Source organism: Paramisgurnus dabryanus, chromosome 1 (genome assembly GCF_030506205.2).
Source record: "Paramisgurnus dabryanus chromosome 1, PD_genome_1.1, whole genome shotgun sequence".
In the NCBI taxonomy this organism is placed as follows: domain Eukaryota; kingdom Metazoa; phylum Chordata; class Actinopteri; order Cypriniformes; family Cobitidae; genus Paramisgurnus; species Paramisgurnus dabryanus.
The window spans coordinates 36,075,649-36,100,159 of NC_133337.1; the positions used below are offsets into that span (position 1 = coordinate 36,075,649).

At 36.3% G+C, this 24,511-nt stretch overlaps 1 protein-coding gene and 1 long non-coding RNA gene across 2 annotated transcripts in view; one reads left to right on the forward strand and one right to left on the reverse strand.

Annotated features, from left to right (window-relative positions):
- The window catches only part of snd1 (staphylococcal nuclease and tudor domain containing 1), a 195,323-nt gene that overhangs the window by 17,367 nt on the left and 153,445 nt on the right, over positions 1–24,511 (reverse strand). Inside the window, exons 19-22 of the mRNA XM_065268696.2 lie at positions 15,368–15,491; positions 12,570–12,639; positions 11,513–11,626; positions 8,052–8,252 (exon numbers count right to left, since the gene is read on the reverse strand). Coding sequence (XP_065124768.1) covers positions 8,052–8,252; positions 11,513–11,626; positions 12,570–12,639; positions 15,368–15,491 — 509 coding nt within the window. The remainder of the gene's footprint in view (positions 1–8,051; positions 8,253–11,512; positions 11,627–12,569; positions 12,640–15,367; positions 15,492–24,511) is intronic.
- LOC135749926 (uncharacterized) lies at positions 2,407–6,684 on the forward strand. Its single transcript, XR_010532513.2, has 5 exons — positions 2,407–3,931; positions 4,519–4,578; positions 4,686–4,776; positions 4,876–4,955; positions 5,337–6,684. It is a non-coding gene; the product is annotated as an uncharacterized lncRNA (long non-coding RNA).

Sequence of the window (24,511 nt, forward strand, 5' to 3'; positions counted from 1 at the left end):
GACTGCAGTCAGCTGAACACTGACACCACATGCTACACTGCTTTAGATGCATGTTTATTTAACTATGGACACTTTTATGGCGTATTAAAACTAGAATTTAATTTGAGTCATGATAAGGGATGTCACGGTTCTCAAAGAATCCTCGATTCGATTACACTTTTGATTCTAATGTCACGATTCGATACTTGATTTCTACTTTTTTTTATCAGGTTGCTATGCCATTTTTAGACTAAGCTTTTATTAAATATAATATCTGACCTTGAACCCGGAGATGCCCTGCTATGTTAGTCAGTTGGGAGACTATACCCCAATAAGTAATGTTTTCATATCTCTTAAGCAACTGAAATAAGTTGTTCTGAAACTTAAACGGATCTCAGTTCAGAGAAACGACTGGTCCTGTCACATACGCCGATATACTGTGCACATGCACATGCTCTGATTGAGTTCGGGAGGCACTTGCTGTTTTTTGTTTCCCATGTAAAGGGTTAAGAGCAGCTCGCATGGTGTCTCTTGCATCTGCCATGCTATCTTTTAACTGGCTGTAGCTAGCGAAGTTAGCAGAGGTTGACTTGCAGCACTCAACACGTGTCTTTTTTTCGCTTGGTAAGCAGACCGGACGTGGCATGGGGGCGTGGCAGCATCGACAATTCCAATATTTAAATTGGAAGTTCAAGGTTGTGTCTTCTAAAAATCGAAATCGTGACACCCTTATTCATGATGGTCCTGAAAACATTTCATTGTAAACTTAGAAAAAATACAAAAGCTGTCACTGGCACTTTCTTCAAAAAGGTACTTAGATACAGTAAGTATGCAGATGCAAAGAGGCTAAACCACATTCATCAAATATTTGACCTTTTTGCTTTTTTAGAAGTGGATTTTTGCATGTACTAAGAGAGGTTTGCAGCAAAGGAAGTCAAATTTGTTAAATTTCAATAAAACAACTAAAGTGACATTTGTGTATATCAATAGCTGACTAATAACCATTTCATTGCCAAAAAAGTGAAATCACTGAACCTAAAAAGAAAACTAAACATAAAATGCGAATTTACAAGAAAACATGTCAGATGCACTTGCTGAACTTTTTAGGTACAGAACTATACTTTTGTAAACAGTGACAGATTTTGTATCTTTAATGGTAAAACTTTACTTATAGGAACGTTTATAAGACCAACACGACACATTCATAATCATGACATGACACATGCTATGAACATGAAGGAGATTGTATGTACATTTATGACAACTCATTAAGTGTCATTCGTTCAATTATGTCATTTTTAGTGCAAATATGACATTGTTTGAGACATAAACAAGACAACATAACTGACCCATTTTACTAGTGATACAAATTGAATTTGTCATTAAAATGTCATTAAGTGATAATACTCTGTCAAATAGTTTTATAACTACATCATGAATATTCTTCAGTTCATAGTATTTTTTTAGTTTTCTCCATGTTTTTAACAAATTAAATAAATCATTCAATAATAATAATAATAATAATAATAATAATAATAATAATAATAATAATAATAGATAAAATTATACTTCATTGCATTTGGAGATCGATTCACCTTATATTAAATGAAAACAGTACACTAATGGGTTAACTCATGCAGCGTTGGGTCTATTTTGCTGCAAAGTTAATTACAATCAATTAAATTGATTAAATGTTTTGTTAGTTTTTTCTTCCATGTCAGAAAATTTCAGAGCCCTCTGTGTGAGGAAGAGAAAGCTCTGTCAGCTGCCAGTTTATAATTTATTGTGCACATACACTGCATGAAAAGAGCTGTATACGGACAAATACGGAATGGGAAATCCCTGCTAAACTTTAGGTTTGCCAGATTTTTGAGGCAGAGTGCTTGGAAAGGTAATACACCAAAGTAAACCCGTGAAACATCCAGAAACCTTACGTTTGTGGATGTATGTAGGAACTGGTGGAAGTTTCCAGGAATCCTTACAGCTGGTTGTAAGGAGGGGTGGGTGTGAGGTGTGAAGGGCTTTTTATATGTTAATGACCCACAGGTAGAGGTGTCTTCTTTGTTTTCAGAGCTGAAGTGGGGTGGGGTGGGGGGTTAACCATGTCTCTTTAAGACAGCACATACAGTATTGTGGTACATAAAAACTGTGTTTTCTAAATATGTTTATTATTAATATAATTTAATTAGTCTATTTAAGAAACTAAGCATCATTCAAAATAACTAAAATTCAATGGACACATTACCATTTTAATGTGTGAAAATGATGTCTCTGACTCAAGAGAAATGCAACAAATATTATTTCAGAATATATATTTCCAACACTTTGAAAACATGTCTCCAACTGCCCTAGGTCAGAATATTGTGAACGTATCTCTCAATGCTGCATACATCGATTAAAAGAAGCCGTTCAAATGACATCATGTAACTCATTTTTGCTAGGATGTTGATAAATTAGTCAGTGAAATGTAAAGCTGCTTATTTTTGCTGATGTCTCATGATTTGAAGTTCACTGTTTCTATTGTTATTATAATTCTACCCTAACATTTCATTAAATCTTTTAAAATAGAAACAAAAATATCAATAGACAGGTCCATAATCTAAAAGACAGTCTTTCACATGTGGATGCAAAACATGTTGGGTGAAACAGACTGACAAACTCGGGTAAACATATCTGCAGATACCTGTCAGCTACTGTACTTCTAGTCCAGAGGTGCCCAAAGTTGGCCCACAAAAGACCTTAAATTTATTTATGTTTCATGCATACTTGAAGGTGTATAAAATGCATCACAAAACCTAATGAACTCGGGTACTATAGGCTAAAAATGAAGAGGTTGCGGCAGTGGCACACAGAGAAAAGGATATTTAAAATTGATTGGCAAAACGATTTCTTTTTCCTACAAACAGCCTTGGAAAATAAAACTGCATTAGTTATGCATAAACAGAGTAATGTTTGCTTATTTATTTTTAAAATATTAGAAAATTATAAATTAGGGGTTATCAGGGCAACTTTAATTTTAATATAACACAACAACATTTACTTTTGGCCCACGGCCCTCAGTCAGGTTTGGCCCTTGTAAGGAAAATGTTCGGGCACCAATGAATGTTCTAGTCTATCTGAGGAGGTAACTTTTAGCATATGATAATGCATGCTTGCACAAAGTCAGACCACATATTATAATGTTTGTCTTCAATCAATCAATTTAAACAAAAGAGATGGGGGCTTTATAATATAATAAGGGTCCATATATCACAGTGAAAAAAGACATACATGTATTTTTACTTTAACATGAACTAATGCTGAGTTACAGCATATCCTAATAATAAACTATTGAAGAGTCATCATTAACTACGACATGTTTTTCATTGTTAGTTAATGCAGTCATTTACAATAAATTAATTTTAGTTCATGTTGTAGTTAAGTAAGTTCAGTAAGTTACATGTCTTAACTCAGCATTAGTTTATATTTACTAATATTTAAGTAAGAATTCATTTAGGTATACGTTCAATGTTTCCAATGATGAGCAGTTAATCCACTAAACCCAGAGATAATTCCTGAGGCATGTTTAAAGAGTTTTGTATTTCATCAAGAAGGTGCTGCTGATTCACAAAGATTTTATATTTAAGAAAATCTGAGCATCATTCCAAATAATGTTAACATGTTTGTCAACTAAACATGTTTTGTAAACGTAATAAACTTTATAAAAATATTTTTTATTTTTTATTAATAATCAAGTATAAAGAACAATGCATAGTGTGAAAACGCGGATTATAAAAAGTATATTAAAGAAAAGGACTACATTTCCCAGAATGCACCTGCACCTACTCATCTGCCCCCACCCTTCAGGTGCGACTGCTCAACCTATGGGCTTGACGGGAAAATTCAAAATCGCGAACCGTTACTGCCTGGACTACTCCGTCTCTTGTTTGTTTGTTTGCTCATTAACAGTAAGGTAAGTTTGATTCAATTCATTTGTCTGCATCGCGCTGATCGGTTGCCTATTTGTTCATATTATGTTATTAACTATGATTCGTTTTTGTCTTTATACTAGAACTGTTTGAATTTAAAGCACAAACAGTAAAACATTAAGGTTATACGTGGTACACAGCGGTAAACATGAGGTTAAAAATACGCGAAGTAACATTCAAACCGGGCTGTTAAAAGAATCAATTCGATGTTTAAATTTTTAAAAACAAAACTTTAAAGAAGCCAAGATGAGACGTTATTTGCTTAAAACAAACAAAACAACAGTAACTCGTGTGTTTGAAATGTTAGCAGCTAGCAAGTGTCTCTCTGCTATTTTAAATGGTACTGACGATCTTTTGTTGTTTTAAAAGCTCATTCAGTTCTGGTAGATGCTGCTTATTTTTCAAGACTGTTTTAATAGCTTTATATTGATTTGTAACAAAGCCAGCTTCACTTTAAGAGAACCTAGATGCTAATTGTAAAGAAGCTTGGAGTCATAATATATTTAAACGTTATATGTTTGATGTTCTTCATCTTTTTAAATATGAAGTCTATACATGTTTGTGTTTAGAGAGGTCATGTACACTGTGGTCAACTTTGTGGACGATGAAGAGGTTTCTGGGTAAAGCTGATGTATGTTTAATCATTCAATGATTACATTAAATTAAAATCAAACATGTTAAATAGTAAACGGATGTATTGTGATATGTGATTTTGATTTTTAATTCTGTGTTTGCCAGAGAAATATAATGAAGTAACAGTGAAAGCTAAAACATCAGACTGATCCAGACACTGAAGAAATTGATGTCACTGCAATCTGGCCAAAATGATGTAAGTTTAATAATGAAATTATTAAATTAAAAAGGTTAAATCGTAAATAGATGTGTTATGATGTATGTGATTCTATTTTTTTTATTCTGTGTTTGATAGACAACTATATTGAAGTAACCTACTGTAATGAAGCTGCAGAACAACACAGAGACTCTGAGGACATCAACACAGAAAATTAAGTAAGAAGATTTATGAAGTATTATGAAGTTCTTTGATCATATATTGTTGTATCTTTGTACAGTTTAATGCAGTGGTTCTTAACCTTATTCCTGGAGACCCACTGCTCTGCACATTTTGTATGTCTCCCTTATTTAACACACCTGATTCATATCATCAGCTCATTAGAAGGGATCTCCATGAACTGAACTACGTCTGTCAGATAAAAGAGATATACAAAACATGCAGGGCAGTGGGCCTCCAGGAATTACGTTAAGAACCACTGGTTTAATGTTAACTTTCTAAAATGTACAACTTTAATTCTATGTCATTTGATTTGTCGTGTATGTGTATGTGTATTAGTATTATGCCAAATACTTATATGTACTTTTATATTTCCAAAGGGCTCCAAAGAGATGTCTGTCCAGATGAGGGTGCATCAACGTTACCTTTGCTGACAAGTATATGCTTTACAATGTAAAACCTAACAGTTAACTTAACTCAAACCATTTAAGGAAATCGGTTGCCTTAACCCATTAAGTTTAAAAAAAAAACATACATTTGAGTACTGTGAACTTAAGTCTTGTGCAATAATGCACTTATATTTAGTTAGTGTGAACTTAAATATAAGTGCATAACTGCATGTGACTCAATTTGTTTAAGTTCACAGTACTCAAATCTATGTGTTTTAAAACTTAAATGGTTTAATGCAACCGGTTTTCTTAAATGGTTTGAGTTTAGTTAACTTTTAGGTTTTACAGTGAGAAATTCTTGAATAATTCCAAGACAGAGCTCTGCAATTGTATCTACACTGCAAAAAAATCAGTTTCTAACTTAGGATTTTTATCTTGTTTTTAGTAGAAAAACTAAAAATTCTTAAATCAAGATGTATTTTCTTGATGAGCAAAATTACCTAAGAAAATGTCTAGTTTTTAGACAAAAATATACAATTTAAGTAAATTTGTGCCTAAACAAGCAAAAATATCTAACAATGGGGTGAGAAAATTGTGCTTGAATTAAGTTTTTAAGAAAAAAGAAAACTTAAGATTTTTTCTCACACCATTGGCAGATATTTTTGCTTGTTTTAAGCACAAATTCACTTAAATTGTGTGCATTTATTTATTTTGTCTAAAACTAGACTTATTTTCTTAGGTCATTTTGTTCATCAAGAAAAAGCATTTTATTTAAATAATATTTCTACTGAAAACGAGACAAAAATACTATGTAAGAAAGTCATTATTTTGCAGTGTAGGACTGATTTCTTGAACAACAACTATATTGATCTTGCTTTATTTTATTTAAATATTTACTACATTACAGTGGCAGGTGGTGACTTCTTTTTTTGTGAGCACTCGATGCAAAGTTTGTCACAACATGTATATAGCCAGTCATTTGTGTGGTTCAAAATATGTGTTCTGCGTGTATGTGCATCACGTGTTTTGACTAAACCCGTGATGCACATGGTTTACATGAAGCAACAAACACATTTTAAAAACACAAGCAACACACATGACACTCCGAACACTTATTTTGAATTTGCACCCCTCGGCTGAGCAGTCACGAGCCGCCACTGCTACATTACATTGTACTGCTTTGAATGTAATTTTTATTGTTGCTTTTATTTTGTTTTATTTTACTCTAATATTGCTTTCTCTGTCTGTATATTTATGAGTTTAAATAGTATTGTTTATGTATGCAACTTTTAATATTTGTGTATAATATTTTTTTGTTATTGTGACAATTGTGAATTGTTCAGTTTTTTATTAAATAAACATTTCAAACTCAATTCAAGTTTTTTATTTTACATAAGGGTTTTGGGGTGTATATGAATATAAATATGAATATATATATATATATATATATATATAGTGGGGGGGGTTTAGTCTATCTGCATAGCAGGCAAATAACCAATCAAGTCACTAAGCTATGAGGGCTTAGGTTGGGCTTAATACAAAGTGTAACCAATCAAATGATCTCAACTGGAAAGTTTCAAAGTTGTGTCCCAATAGTTGTCAGAGTTTTGGGAGGGGGTTTTAAAAGCAACCAATCAGTGTTGAGATTAAACACCAATGGAGACACTAGAATTGTGCAAAGGTGTGAAATCCCAGTACCTCTGCAGGTGTGAAAATGTCCCCTGACAAAATCTTCAATGGGATTATTTGCCATGGCAACAAATGGCTGCATGTACCACAGGAATATCCCATCAGCAAGATACATCCGAATTGGTATCATTACGGGAGTTTCCTAACTTGGTGGAATTAGAAGTTTACCCTCAGTGGAACTAGTAGATACATCCGAAAATCAGTGGTGTTTACAGGAGTTTCCTAGTACGGATACACCTCTTTTCATGCAGTGATACATTAGGTATAATCTTTTGACGTTACATTTTGTTGAGGTATTTCAAATAATTTGACAGAGTATTATTAACACTTAACGACATTTAAATGACATGGGGTTTAATGTAATCTTAACCTATAAAGCTAGGTATATTCTTAACTTTGATAATTATTCTGCTATGTCATGTTTATGACACGTTATGATGTATTGGTTCAAGTCAAGTTGTCATAAGAAAGACATCTCAAACTCAAAGTCACCTTTGCGTTAAAAATGACATAGTTGAACAAATGACACTTAATGACAGTTGTCATAAATTTGGATAAAATTTCCTTTATGTTCATAGCATGTGTTATGTCATGATTATAAATGTGTCATGTCACAAGTAAAGTATTACCCTTTTAACTAAAAGCATATGCTGCCAATTCACTTTTCAAATGGCAGATTTTATTGCTTTACCTTTGTTGCACTTTGACAGTCTAAACAAATAGTGAAATAATCAAACCATTTAATTATTTATTGTGTGGTGTAAATAATTTAGACCAATTTATTTCAAACATCAAACAATGTGAATATTTAATGTGGCGTTTTTCAAATGCTTGCTATGAAATTAGTCCTGGAATGACAAAGAAATCTGACATTTTATCGCAAAAATGTCATTTCGATCACGGTCACTCTATTGTGATGGAAATGTTTGACATTTCCAAAAAAATGTCAGGAATGACAGAAATGTCCTGTAATGCATAACTGTGTTTCTGTTAAAGTGTGTTTAAGTTCTCGCTCACCATTTTCTGGAGATATTTTTCTTTCCGCACGTCCACCATGACCAGTCCTTCTTTCACCAGACCCAGACCCACGTCATCTTTAGAGTCTAAAAACTGCAGCGTGACGTGCGGGCAGACTCCACTGTACTCCACGTTCAGGAGACACTGTGTGTTCTGTATGTCCCTCACCACACTGTCCACTGCATCGGCTCGTGCGTCTTCCTGTAGAGAGGTCATCGCGGGTTAGTGTGTGCCACATGCATCCATTACAATAGGTGTTACTTTTACATTCACACATGAACGCGCACTGCAAATACTTTTCGAACCCAATCAATCTTTTGCGCTGCTAATGCTCAAATCGCTAATACTCAAGTCACCTCTCCAGCTGGAGAACTGCTCATTCATCACATATACTGTACACAAGCGCTGTGATCATGATAAAGAATGTCGATTTCAAAACAAAAAACGACCCAAATGTATCACAATGTTTCACAAAATGTTCGATACACAAGGTGAGCGATACGGATCTGATCTTTCCATCATACACACACGTTGCTCTTGTGAGCCAACCCAGTCTCCATGGCAACCTCCGAGCATGTTCCCCTTGGGGGGAGTTATGGTGGGGGTACGAGATACAGAGGCCATCCAGAACGAGAGAAAGAGACTGATATATATATAGAGAAAACATCAAAGACAACTGCAGTATTTACAGGGCATGTGGCATGCGGACACAAGCAAACACACACCTATGCCAAGTCTTTCCAGACATGGCTGGTTCACAACTTTCTCTGGTGCATTTCCATACATGAATACACAACATATAACATTCATACATGCTGTAAAATGCAGTTGTCAAATGCTATTATCTGAAGCGGTATACATTTTATTAGCATGTGCGTTGCCTGGAATCAAACACATGTCATTTGGGCTGCTAATGCGTTTTGAGCTACCATGCCTATAAAAACCCAGCTAGTCTTTTTTGTGATTTACTGTTTTATACATAAAATCATCATACATAACGTAAAGAACATTGTGTGAAAATATAACCTTGATATCTTTGATATTGACAGAGTACGAGATTGAAATTAAAGTGAAATTAGCAAGTACAATCAAATCCATAGTAACATGACAATTAAGCCTGAATTTCACAGACTGGGTCAAATTCACACATTTTTAATAGCGGTTTGCATAATCGTAAAATAATCATAAGACTTTATTACATATAATTCAATGAAAATCATTGTATAAAAGTAGGGCTGTCAAACGATTAACCACAATTAAGGTATTTTTTTCTTTTACCTTTCTTTTTATTAGGGCGCACACATAAATTTCAGAAAATTGTTTATTTATAAATTAGTTTGAAGTAAATATACACGCACAAATTCTTAACTCTTTCCCTGCCATTGACGAGTTATCTTGTCAATTAAGATAAAACATTTGCATGAAAAAATGTGTGCCTGATGAGTTTTTATGGTAATCTGTAATACAGCGATTATTCACTAGATGTCCCGATTTATAAAAAAAACTCAAGCAAATTTTTTTTTACTTAATTTTACACTCAGTGTATGTTTTGATAATCATTCTGAATCTGATTCTCTTACAAAATTTCTTCACAAAAATTCAATTATATCAGCTTTTGCTAAAAATTTTGTATTTAAAAAAAAAGTTTATAAAAAGATAAAAATAAAGAATGGATTAAATGTTTTTCCCCCTATTTTGTTTGTTTAAAAGACGACGTTCTGTTCTTTCATTTGATATATTTGTATGTTTATATATATGTAGAAGATTTTTTTCCTGGAAGGCATTTTGTGAAACTTTTGTGAAAATCACAAAAAAATGCTGGCGGGCAACTTAAAAAATATATAATAATAATAATAATAATAATAATAATAATAATAGTAATAATAATAATAAAGATAGAATGAAACGTTCCTTCCCTCCCATTTTGTTTATTGGTGGTTGAAAGCAGAGGGTCTGTTCTTTCATTTGATATATTTGTATGTTTATATATATTTAGAAGATTTTTTTCCTGGAAGGCATTTTGTGAAACTTTTGTAAAAATCACAAAAAAATGCTGGCGGGCAACTTAAAAAATATATAATAATAATAATAATAGTAATAATAATAATAATAATAATAATAATAAAGATAGAATGAAACGTTCCTTCCCTCCCATTTTGTTTATTGGTGGTTGAAAGCAGAGGGTCTGTTCTTTCATTTGATATTTTTGTATGTTTATATATATTTAGAAGATTTTTTTCCTGGAAGGCATTTTGTGAAACTTTTGTAAAAATCACAAAAAAATGCTGGCGGGCAACTTAAAAAAAAAAAAATAATAATAATAATAATAATTATTATTATTAATAGTTGATATATTTTTACAAACATAAAATAAATAAATAATAATAATAATAATAATTATTATTATTATTATTAATAGTTTATATATTTTTAGAATAATTTTTTCCTGGAAGGAAAAAAAGGCTGACGGGGAATGAGTTAAATATGTACATGAAAGTTTGTGTATTTATATATACATAATTACACACAGTATATATTTGTATGTTTATATATTTTTAGAAGAAATTTTCCTGAAAGGCATTTTGTGAAACTTTTGTGAAATTCACAAAAAAATGCTGGCGGGCAACTTAAATTTTAAAAAATAAAAATAAAATAAAAATATAAATAATAATAATTATTATTATTATTATTATTATTAATAGTTTATATATTTTTACAAACATAAAATAAATAAATGATAATAATAATAATAATAATAATTATTATTATTAATATTATTAATAGTTTATATATTTTTAGAATAATTTTTTCCTGGAAGGAAAAAAAAAGGCTGACGGGGAATGAGTTAAATATGTACATGAAAGTTTGTGTATTTATATATACATAATTACACACAGTATATATTTGTATGTTTATATATTTTTATATTTTATTTCCTGGAAGGCATTTTGTGAAACTCTTTTGAAAATCACAAAAAATGCTGGCGTGCACTTAAAAAAAATAAAAATAAAGATAGGATAAAATGTTCCTCCCCCCATTTTGTTTTTTTATTGTTTGTTTGAAAGAAGAGGGCCTGTTCTTTCATTTTATATATTTGTTTATATATTTTTAGAAGAAATTTTTCCCGGAAGGAAAAAAGGCTGACGGGGAATGAGTTAAATATGTACATGAAAGTTTGTGTATTTATATATACATAATTACACACAGTACACACACACACACACATATTATGAAAACACAAACTTATTGTGAATGCGATTAATCACAATTAATCGTTTGACAGCCCTAATAAAAAGAGCATGTCATAGCTCATAATTCAAATTCTGTATAACCTGAATGGGACTATAAACCTGTAAGTGTGTACATAAAGCATATGCTCTACAGGAGCGGCTTGAAGGCCAAGATGTGTGATGCATCACATGACAGTGCTTATGGGTGGGTGGGTGTGTGTGAGTACTTACATCCTGTGGGACCTGAATGAAGGCGAATGTGTATTCTGAAGCCTGTGGAGGAAGCGTACGTGTGCTGAAGGCTGGAGGAAGGGCTGCAAGACGTGTGGACGATAATATCTCTCTCTGAAATGACACGGAGAGAGAGATTGAAAGAGTCACATTGTTGTGTTATAAAACAGGCTTCATACTTCTTTCATACACCGACTGCCTCTACAAGGTCCTCATTAAATGGAGGTGTGAGTACTGCGAAGCAGATAAAAGCAAAGTCAAGGATAACGCTTCACTCCTCCACACAACACTCTCAAAGCATGCAACACAAAATGAAAGAGAGAAACGCTCTCTCTCTCTCTCTCTCTGTTTTCCGGACCCGAGTCGAGCGCAGCGGTCATGTGTCTTTAGAGGAATCAGTGAATCAGTGCAGAACATGCGAACACAGCAGGCTAAAAAAGCTGGTTAGCAGTGAGCCACAACAAAGCCTCTTTTTAGCATGGAGAATGAGGAAGAGACTTGAAAAAACAGATGAAAGTACAGTAAAAAGCGAAAGACAAATGTCAATTTAACAAATTCGTCTTTCGCTGCAAAACCCTCTAAAATGCAAACACAAAAATTATTTAAATAAGAGGTGTAGTGTGTGAGAAAGAGAGAGATTGGATGTATTAAAAGAAATGAAACGTATAGGGAATACAGAGATGTGAGATGGACAGTGGTAAGAGCAAATTCAATGCAAAGCATGCTGGGTACCGCACAATACAAGGCCGTTTAAAACACACCAGCATTATTTTCATTGCAAATGCACGCCAGATGTATGTCACTGCTCTATTTATCTTGTGATATAGCGGAAAAGAACCATTTTCCACATAAGCAGAGCTTTGAATGACAGATCCGGCTTTGGCTTTTGAAAGCACATGCGGTGTTTTTAACAGAAATCAACGTAAAGCCAGCCTAGAATCCAGAAAGATCATCATTCAAGGCATTTCTGAAGAGACACGCTCCACCCAGATACATAACACAGCTGAATCTGTACAGGAGACAATGAGCTCACATCCAGATTTTGTGTGATACTCACGTTTCCATAGTCGATGTAGAACACGTGAACCTTTGCTGGGGATTCAACCTTCTCAACACGAGCTCTGTACCTATGGAGAGAGAGAAGAAATTGTCTGATCTGCATAGCCCGATAAGTGATGAAAACGCTACGCATCCATAAATGTTGGACAAGATAATGTGGAACTTTTCGAACCGGCACTCCATCTTTTATAAAAGATTTTGGCAACTTGACAGAAAAAACGGCGCACCTACAAAGCTGTATTAAACTTTATAACATGCAAGTTTAAATTGTAGCAAGGTGCAGCTTTTCTAATCCCGGATAATTATGCAGTTCTGACATTTGCTGGTCAAAAACCTTGTAACTCCATGCAACCTTGAATTTGGCAAAATGTTAAATGCAAGTATCTAACCATATATAATACCTGTATATCAACAACACAGTGAAAAAGTGTTTAATTATTTACAAAATGCAGTATTTTACTGGACATTTAAGGCTTCCACCTGACAAAAAAATTCCCCCATTTGATATTTGTAAATTATACTGCCTTCACGTGCTTTAGGAATCAACGTAAATACGAGTTTCCTAATAAAAATTGCACATAAATGCCCGCTGATGTTGTGATTATCTCTGGGAAGTTCAGAAATAATTTTAATCACCAAAGTTTTTAAAGTTTAAAATGGAGAATGGAAAGATAATTTATGCTGTGATGTATGCTTTATAAGTTTTAACTCACAACATGTCATTAAAGTAGTACATAATATATTAGGGTGCTTTCCCAGACAGGGCTGAAGATATTAAATAAGACAAATCTTTATAGCAGTTTAAATTTATAGTAATAAATAAAAATAATACAATATAATATTATTTAATACATAAAACTATATATATATATATATATATATATATATATATATATATATATATATATATATATATATATATATATATATATATATATATATATATAAAAAGAGGTTTGTGTTGGTTTGCTAAAATAGATGTATCATTAGGAATATGTGCTGCTAAGTACTTCATTTGAAAAGTTTCCAAGGGGATTTTCTTAATATTTTAATTTTTTGCACACTCCGATTCCAGATTTTCAAATAGTTGTATCTTGACCAATATTGTCTTATCCTAACAAACCATACATCAACGGGAAGCAAATTTATCCAGCATTCAGATTACGTATAAATCTCAATTTCAAAAATTGACCCTTATAACTTTTTTGTGGTCCACAGTCATATTTTATGGTTTTCCTTATTGTTCATGTTTAAAAAAAAAATGTAAAAAAGGCCTATTCCTTATTTTATAATGTTTTCCCCTTATTCCTACTGTTTTTCTTACATCTCCATCTTCTTACATCTGTGCTAAAATGAATTTCTGTTAAGCTGCTGTGCAACTATGCAAATTTGTCAAAAACCTACAAAATAAATTTTAACTATTAAAATGCAGCATTTAAATTTAACCAAAACCTTAGTACAATATATACTACTATAAACCTAAGAGTAAATACTTTGCACCATAGACTGTACAAAAAGATGGACGACGCGACGTCGCCTCCCACCATTGTAATGAATTGAAGCCAAAAATCTCCGACCACGGTCGCCGCCATGTTACGTAAAAACGTCAGTTTGGAGCCAAGGCATGCGCAGAAGGAATCGTCCGTGGAGCCAGAGGCGGAGCCGCGGTATCAAACTTCCGCGCGACCAATTCAACCACGCCAATCATAACTTCACGCCCCATTTCTATTGCATCAAATTACTAGCTAAAATTAAACTTACCACAATACTGAAGACTTGAACATATATCAGCGTGATAACAACTACTTGAAAGGACCAAAACCATCTTTCGGAAACATTTATTGGAATTGTAAATCATTTTTTTATTTAGAGCAGAGTCCCATTCGTTTCAAAGAGCCAGAGGCTTCACTTTTTGCACCCATACCCAAGCAGTTCTGCTGTTGGGTGTTGCCGGAGAGTCAATCATGTATTCGTAACCTCTCACCCAAAAATCATAAAAGCAGAGGGAGAAGCCTCTTATATTCATAAAGAGCAGTTCAATGCTCTATGTGACATCTCAAACACAAGAGAAGTCTTCAAAGACGTTTCCACGCTCATCTAATCAAACCGAGACATCTTTACCCACTTCAAGACCTCCTTCATAAGCCGTACCATCTACTTAAGCTAAAACACACCAATCATCTCGAAACCTATGCCTGACATATGGCCTTCAGCTCTTAAAGGATTTCGAAAAATATCATTCTGTGAGTTTCAGCAGACAGATCCGTGTCCGACCTTTCTGTGTGTAACACACTTAATGAGCTCTTACTCCAGGGAAGAACGTTGTCCCAAATGCAACATGGGAAACACTCTCCAGAAAGCAATTGGGATGGAGTGAAAATGACATATTTAAAGGCGCTCTAAGCGAATAATGTGCGACGTCACTTCCTGTTGATGTTTGAACTGTTTTCAAACAGACAGAGCGTAGCTAACTCCTCCCCCTCCCCCTCCCTTCCGTGCTTTCATGAACGCGCCCAACCCCCACCCCCAAATCCTTCTTGTCGTTTATTGGCTGGAATACTTTGTTTAGTTTTGTGATGCTAGGTTTGGCCATTTGTTGATATTGCCGTTTGTGACGCCTCGGCTGTCTACAGAGATCGCGTTTTTTTACAGTTTGATCAGCGGACAGGCAGCAAGCAGATAGTGAGGAGATGTTTCCGGTATGTAACAAAAAATGTTTTATGGTCTAAAACGCTTCAATTCGCTTAGAGCACCTTTAACGCAATTCATTCATTTTAACGCTTTCAATTTTCTTACCATTCTCCATCAGCAAACTTTGCGATGCAGATATCTCCTCTACGTGGGCTGAAGGATCCTTCCACCGGAGGTTGAGCGGCGATCTCTGCTCGCATGCTCTCCATCAGGGTCTCCAGCTGAGTACCTGCACATGGTGAGAAGGACAGAAGGGTAAACATCTCTAAATTGCGTACCATCACAATAACGTCAAAGTTGGTAAACATTTTAGTCCATGATTGGGTGTCCTGAATTAGCCAGCTTGGCTCTCCTTATTTGGAAAATGCTGGAATGCCAAGAACAATCACGATGGGGTAATTCTATTATTTAGACTATGACAGGCCGATTTGAAGAGAAAGTGATGCATTCACCTGCGGATACATATTTCCTGCCAACATCATTTCTTCAACAATGAAGCCCTGATGGCTCTGGAGAGAAAGAGCTTCATATTTTGCTTGTTTAACCAAATGACCAATCCTAAATTTTCTGTTGACAAGCAATATTTATGCTGGGCCTGAGGTATGCTAATGCTCGGTTACAAGTTGAAAAGTCGTTTAACCCTCTATTGTGTGCTTGAGGGGTGACAAAAACAAACTCGAATCAACTGAAGGGCAATAAGGCTTTGATATATCGAAACAAGTAAAGACCTTTCTAATGAGAAGGTCCTGAAGAGATATTTAGTTTCTCATCCACAGTCGTACAGCTGTTCGTTCTTTTCTCCAAACAACACAGCAATCAGTGTAATCGCTGAGGTGTGGGGTGTGCCGGGGTACGGAAATGTGTGACAAAACGGCCCCACAGTCAGACATGACTTATGCCGAGGAGAAAGAGAGAGAGAGAACTGTAATGTGTGACAAACACCAAACATCCCTCCAGGAAAGTGGTTAAAATAAGACAACTAATGGGCTCGTCTCAAGCTGCTCATTTCCATTCACTCTTCCTTTCTGACGTCATTACTGTTATCAAAACCGTATTATTTTTCTAACACAATTGTGTGTACGAAATGAAAGAGGGGGTGGATAAAGTGTGGAGGACGAGCGAGGGCCCACGTACGGTGCAAATGTGTGTGCGCAAATGCCTTCGTGCAGATAATTACACGTAAAAAGAGCAGCGTAAACATGCGAACATATGTTTGTATACATGCGGGTGGTGTTAAAGGTGGGTGAAGCGGGTAATTTAATGACTGTGGGCAGTTTTCCAAAAGGGGCGTGGCTTAAAGCGCCATTTAATTGGATAACCCAGTAGCAGGCGGCCTGTTAAACGACTAATTAGCACATATAGGATGAAACAAGCGCGCACACATAAACATTAGCGGAGATCTCAGTGGCATTTTGAGGAGCCAGCAGTTTTGAGATGTTAAAGGGGGAAAACGCGACCATGTGACTGCGGTTAAAGTAGCGTGTCAGATGACAGCTGAACGCGTGGCCTTGATTTATTAAACTAATTTAAAAAGTTTTGCATTTTCTTCCCAGGCAGCAGGGCAAAGAGAGTGCGTTTCTCCAGCTTCGCTCATCCATGCCCCACTTTGGTCCCTGCGAGAGCTCGCTAAATAATAAATAAGGAGGGGGAGTCCTCTGTATGCATTATAAAGGTTTAATGGAGGCTGTGAGTTTAACTTAATTAATCCAAGGACCACTCATTTACGACGCATGAGAGGAAAGTCCACGTCATGTAGTTTAATACAATGCATGCTTAATTAACTTGCCTGTGCCGGCTTATTAGAAATGATATTAAGATATAAACCTTAACAGAATTTGATAATTAACAGTTAAGACACTTACCAGCCTCCAAGTATTAAAATATTATCGAAATACAGATTTAAAATATGATGTAACGCTACACCAAGGTACATTTCAGGTCAAAAGTCACTGACTGACAATCCTGCATTACCATAGTTTACCATAAATGATCTGTGGGGTATTTTGAGCTGAAACTTCACAGACACATTCTGGGCAAACCTGCGCAAAGTGGGCTTTTAATAATATTAATAATAGTAATACTACTGTATATTTGGTAACGTACTACTTCTTAATGGAAATTGTCGTAGAACCAAAAAAAGTGAATTGCTCTTAATCTAAAAGCAGGCTAACAAGACTTGCAGTGGTCCATATGGCCCGGGTTCAAGTGTTCGGGCCTGCTTACGCTCCCTGTATGGTTCATTACATCCTCTTTAGCTGATAAACTAGAGGACATCACAAAGGATTCATCTTTAATTACACCAGGGTCAGATTCTCTACCTCCTACTGTAAATCTACAACAATGCCGGCTGCAGCGTGTGGTTCCTCAAACGCAGCTAGCTCGCCGTCGGTGGGCTACAATAATTAGAAGAGCTGGACTTTGTCTATGAATTCCAGCTCACCTTCTGCGCCGATGAGAGACAAGTGCAAGTTATGAAGAACATTAAGTGGGAATTTGCAGATGAGCCCCGAGAAAGTGAATTGGGAGGTGTAATGTTCCAGATTTCGATAATGAGTAGTGAGAGCAGGACCCTTTGAGATCTCTTAACAAATGTACATCTTTGATCTTCTAATTTAGAGCTTCGCTGCAAAACTCTCACATACTGAGGTTGTTATTGCAAGTTGGTATTTGAATAATATTTTCAAATGTACAGGTATATACAAATAGGGCAGCATAAATGGATAAGAACTAACAACATATCAGAGTAGACACACTAAACCAAAAGATAAAAAACGTTAAAAACAATTTGTATGCAACGTCTGTCTGTGTCTACGTATCTGTATGTCTGTCTATAGATCTGTCTGTCTGTCTATATAGATCTGTCTGTCTGTGTCTATAGATCTGCCTGTCTGTCTGTCTATAGAACGATCTGTCCTTCTGTGTCTACAGATCTGCCTGTCTGTCTGTAGATCTGTCTGTCTCTATAGATCTGACTGTCTAATGATCTGACTGTCTAATGATCTGACTGTCTAATGATCTGTCTGTCTGTCTGTCTGTCTGTCTGTCTGTCTGTCCTTTGTCTATAGATATGTCTGTCTGTCTGTCTGTCTGTCTATAGATATGTCTGTCTGTCTGTAGATCTGTCTGTCTCTATAGATCTGACTGTCTAATGATCTGTCTGTCTGTGTCTATAGAGCTGTCTGTCTCTGTCTGTCTGTCCTTTGTCTACAGATATGTCTGTCTTCTGTCTATAGATATGTCAGTCTGTCTTCTGTCCATAGATCCGTCTCTGTCTGTTTGTCTATAGATCTGTCTCGCTGTTTTGTCTGTCTGTCTATAGATATGTCTGTCTGTCTGTAGATCTGTCTGTCTCTATAGATCTGACTGTCTAATGATCTGTCTGTCTGTGTCTATAGAGCTGTCTGTCTCTGTCTGTCTGTCTGTCCTTTGTCTACAGATATGTCTGTCTTTTGTCTATAGATATGTCTGTCTGTCTGTCTGTCTGTCTATAGATATGTCTGTCTGTCTGTAGATCTGTCTGTCTCTATAGATCTGACTGTCTAATGATCTGTCTGTCTGTGTCTATAGAGCTGGCTGTCTGTCTCTGTCTGTCTGTCCTTTGTCTACAGATATGTCTGTCTTTTGTCTATAGATATGTCTGTCTGTCTTCTGTCTATAGATCCGTCTGTCTATAGATCTGCCTCTGTCTGATTGTCTATAGATCTGTCTGTCTGTCTATAGATATGTCTGTCTTCTGTCTATAGATATGTGGGTCTGTCTGTCTTCTGTCTATAGATATGTCTGTCTGTCTTGTCTATAGATATGTCAGTCTGTCTTCTGTCTATAGATCCGTCTCTGTCTGTTTGTCTATAGATCTGTCTCGCTGTTTTGTCTGTCTGTCTATAGATATGTCTGTCTGTCTGTCTACTGTCTATAGATATGTCTGTCTGTCTGTCTGTCTGTCTTCTGTCTATAGATATGTCAGTCTGTCTTCTGTCTGTCTGTCTCTTTGTCTGTCTATAGATCCATCTCTGTCTGTCTGTCTATAGGTCTGTCTGTCTGTCTATATAGATCTGTCTGTCTCTTTGTCTGTCTATAGATCTGTCTGTCTGTGTCTATAGATCTGACTGTCTGTCTGTCTATAGATCGGTCTGTCTATAGATCTGTCTGTCTGTCTGTTTGTCTATAGATATGTCTGCCTGTCTTCTGTTTATAGATATGTCTGTCTGTCTGTCTGTCTTCTGTCTATAGATATGTCTGTCTGTCTTCTGTCTATAGATCTGCCTATCCATATATCTGTTGTCTGTCTGTTTCTATAGATCTGTCTGTCTAATGATCTGTTTGTGTCTATAGATCTGTCTGTCTATAGAGCTGTCTGTCCGTCTATGTCTATAGATCTGTCTCTGTCCGTCTATGTCCATAGATCGGTCTCTGTCCGTCTATGTCCATAGATCGGTCTCTGTCCGTCTATGTCCATAGATCTGTCTCTGTCCGTCTATGTCCATAGATCTGTCCGTCTATGTCCATAGACCTGTCCGTCTATGTCCATAGATTTGTCCGTCTATGTCCATAGATCTGTCCGTCTATGTCCATAGATCTGTCCGTCTATGTCTGTCTATGTCCATAGATCTATATGTCTATGTCCATAGATCTGTCTGTCTATGTCCATAGATCTGTCTGTCTATGTCCATAGATCTGTCTGTCTATGTCCATAGACCTGTCCGTCTATGTCCATAGATTTGTCCGTCTATGTCCATAGATCGGTCCGTCTATGTCCATAGATCTGTCCGTCTATGTCTGTCTATGTCCATAGATCTATATGTCTATGTCCATAGATCTGTCTGTCTATGTCCATAGATCTGTCTGTCTATGTCCATAGATCTTTCTGTCTATGTCCATAGATCAATCTGTCTGTCTGGCCACACATGCATACAAAAGTCCTGTAACTAAGGAAATAGGGAGACATTTTTGATAAGGTCTCTATATCAGTTAAGCTTCATCAGTTACGCTACATGTGGATGATTCACAGCTCACATATGACACATCCTCTTGACATTAAAGGCAATGGGGATGAGCGCTGTTTGTACACATATAGCACGGTTCTAAACATAACCCAAATCTGCTTTTATTTGAATTAAAAAAGTAGATGAATCTATCTTAGTCACATCCAGTGGGCGCCTACCTTACGTTACCCACAATGCAACCAAGCGGGATCAACCTTGTGAGCTTTTTACATAAGTTGAGAGAAACAGCTGCCAAGAAATCAGACGTATTGTGATTTACTGTTTTACATGGATTAATCTTACATAATATAAAAAACAATTTATGAAAATATAACCTTGATATCTTTAATATTGAATATTTCAAAGACTGAAATCAATGAGTGAAATCAAACTTTGATGCCTGTAATCTCATAATTGGACTATGTGATGTTATCATAGTTTTCAAAGACAGGGTCAAAAATATAAGAGATGTGAATTCACTTGCAGCCTGGTAACCAAAGTAACTGCAAAGCAATGGTTTGGCAATTTTTTCCAGAAAATATAAAAGTTTATTTTCATGTGGCGCAAGGCTGCAGCTGAGTGATTAAACCTCAGAATTATACCATTGTGATTTTATTTTGTGGAGTGATGCCCGGAGGCAACAGGAAATGTTTTGAAATTGGAAAAAAAATGCCACACAAATCTCTCGAAATAAACCTGTTAAAACAGGGCAATACAGCACAGATCATGCACTGATTATTACGACCCACCACAAAAGCAATTATGCCAAAACAAAATGTACTCTAAAAATTAATCATGCAATGGAAAAGACTGCAAAGTGTAAGCATGGCTGTATGGTTATTTAAAAAATTTGTCCACAACCATCTGTAAAACCTCCACCGGGGAGAGAGCAAGCACACTTGCTCGCCCAGGAGCCAATGATCGCCACTGCTATACGCAGTAACCTCTTTATCTCTTTCAAACAGCGATTTTCATTTCCCTCTTTTTCCTTTCCTCTCCAGGTAAAAACGACGGCCCTCGCAGGGCTTAAGGACAAAGTCACATTTCACGCTGACACGGGGCGGTGAACGCCGGCCCACCTGCCCGCTCGTCTCATTAAAGATTCATTGGCAGGTAGACGGGGTCCGTCCTGCAAGGATAAGGGTAGTATTAAAGAATTTCACCTCCTCCTCGGCTCAAGATTGACAGCGAGCGGGCGGGAACGAGAAAGGCAGATGGAACAACCTCAGTCTAGGAGGAGATTTACCCAGCTTTAACTTCACGTCTACGACAGTCCAATCGGTTATGGCTTTACATTGAAAATAAAACAAGATAGACTATACGCTGATTGTTGAGTCATTCCACAGGATGAGATGAACACATATACACAAACATAACATGTGCAGACAGTGGTCGCACAGTAATCAGTGCCCGCTGGTAAATTATAGCTTTGTGATTTCAAAGCCATTGTGAAGGGAGGACGGGGGGGGGGCAGCATCTGAGGTTTCTCCTCCCAATGCTCAGCATGCAAGACCCTGACTCTGTTTTGATTGCATGTTACAGATATACACAAAGCCCTGCAGCTTGGCATCTTTTAAGGCATGCAAAGCAGTTTTTCGATGTGTCCCTTTTAAAGTGGTCACTGACAATCTGAAACCTACATGTACTTCAACTGGGACGAAAGAAATCACTTCCAGTGATTCTCCAGACTAGCCATGTGGTCATTAGGTGAAAAACAGATGTTACGTGTAGAGGTGAGCCTTGGAGGATGTGTATAAACCGGGAACCACTCCAGTCATTCAGCTCTATGCCAGAGACAGCCTCTAAACCCATTGGCCAAAGTAACACAAACGAGGCCAAACTACACATGAACAGATGAACAATACAACTGTTTAAATAACTGAAGTCTGAGAGACTTACATTTATATATCAGGTACCAATTCATGGAAATGACTTCACATCTGCCACCCTACATAAGTCGCATATGTGGTTGCACTTAAGGGACATTATGATGTTGTAATTCGCCAAAGGCACTCATAAAGAGTAAATCTTGCCAATTAATTAATTTCTTGTACAGCTTAAGCATAAAATTTAGTATGGACACAATTTTATTGTTATTTATACACTTGGTGACCTTTCAAGATAATTTTCAAGCTTCCAGATCTAGCCAGGTTTCTTATGATCCTCCTATACCTATAGTTAAGTTAGACATAAACTAAGTTTTGGCACAAAACAAATCTGAGTTTATTCAGACAGGAAGAAAATAACCATGAGAGAAAAACCTGGCATGTATAATTATGCTTACAGCAAACTGGCATATAATTACATTTGCAAACATCTACAGAAGGTGACAAACTCTACCAGCTTAAGACAAACAGCAGCTAGTGTGCCATGTGGATTTGTATGCTGAAACTAATCTATCAGTGTTGGTAACTAAAAGGACTTATTTCCTAAGGGTTCGGTTATGTAACTACGCAGAACCCCCCACCCGAAAGAGCAGTAACGCGTCGTCTCCTGAGATATACGCAGACACTTCTGTTCCCAAGAAAATCTGTTTTATTGCTGATATATATAGAGAGAGAGAGCGAGAGAGGAGATTACGTTTCCCATGAAACCAGAGATGTTATCTAAGTGATCTGTGGGTATTTAGTGTTTCTTAAATGAAGTTGTGATCTGGATTCATTATGGTATCAAGCTTTGTATTAACCATAGATCTAACTGCACTCAAAGGGAATGGAAACTCAGAGGGATACAACAGAATCAATCAGGCCTGTTTATTTTTACTTGACATGATTCTGTATACATATATGACTGCATAGCATAAGGCTAAAACCATAGACTGTATAGTTTCATCGGACGCATGTGATACACGTCTGGATCCGAACCTTACTTCCGGTTTCGTTTTTTTTTAATGGTCTGACTAGTTGCTAAACTGATCTCTTGAACAAATGCCTCGTCGAAAATAACAAATGTTTTGGTTTCCTAGGTAATCTATGTGTTGTTTTATTTGCTTGTTTTCGGTTATAAATAAACTATGTTTAAAGAACTTTGTTGTTATTTATAATTAGCAGAGTTTACCGGAAGTTACGTGCGGACCGCGACAGCCGCTTGTTTGTGTTGTTACTGCTGAAACGGTATAAAACATGGACGTAGTGTCCGTGACGTCACCTGAAGAGCATTTTTGAAGGCCAAAGTGGGTGGAGCCGGACATTGCCATCTTGGCAGCTTGTCACCAAACTGGATAATGAAAAATGCATAACGTGGGTGGAGCAGAGGTGCCTGGTTGTTGAAACCACGCCCACTTAGCGCAACACTATTGACAGCAGTGGAAATCCACCTATTACTCAAGTGGCCACGCCATTAATCATGCAGAAATATAAGCCTTAATATAATTTAAACGGATGTGATACAAAAAACTTCCAGTCCTCTTACGGCACATTCGAAAGCATTAACGTTTGACGGAAGGCTTGTCTGAAGCGTGGCCAACAGCCAATCACAATGGCCGCAACACATGCTCCAGTCTTCCATAAACGTTATTAGCTGGGTCTGCCTAGGATATTTGCAAAAGGCGATATGATTGGCTGACACATGCATTGCCGCTTGAAAAGTTGAGAAATGTTCAACTTCTGCCACAAGCAACAGCACTGACACGGCGCCGAAGGATCCACAATTCAGTTCGGCAATGCATGACGTCACCAATTAAAAGTGAATGGGAAGCGTTAACGCTAATCCCCGGTGTGAATGTACCGTTATAGTTTTCTTGAAAGGTAAAATTGTACCAAACATATTTAATTCTGTTGGACATTTTAACATGGGGGGGTCTATGGGTGTTACTCTCTTTTGGAGCCCATCTCTTGCAAACAGTCAATAAATTGCAGTTTAAGTCACTGCAATCAGGAGTGGACGGTTGCCTCTTGTTTTAGGTTGGTCCAATCAAACTTTTGCTAATCTTCTACTGGATGGACAAATTCTTGTCCTGTCCCCAAACTCAATCCATTCGCGGAGTTGCTGTGTTGGGCTGGTACTTTAAAAAGCGTCCATTAAATGTCCAGGAAACTATTTATTAGAGGAACCAATCTATGAATGGCTTTCATGAAAAGTGAAAGATGTGATTGTCAAGTACAGTATGGAAACCCATACTGGAAATGTGAACACATGCACTTCAAGTCATAAACACACACACGTGCACTCACAGAATAAATGTACATGAAGTTACAAAAGTTGTCACCAGGGGAGGACTTTTTCAAAAAGTACCTGTACCTAAATTGTACATACAAGGACCTTTTTG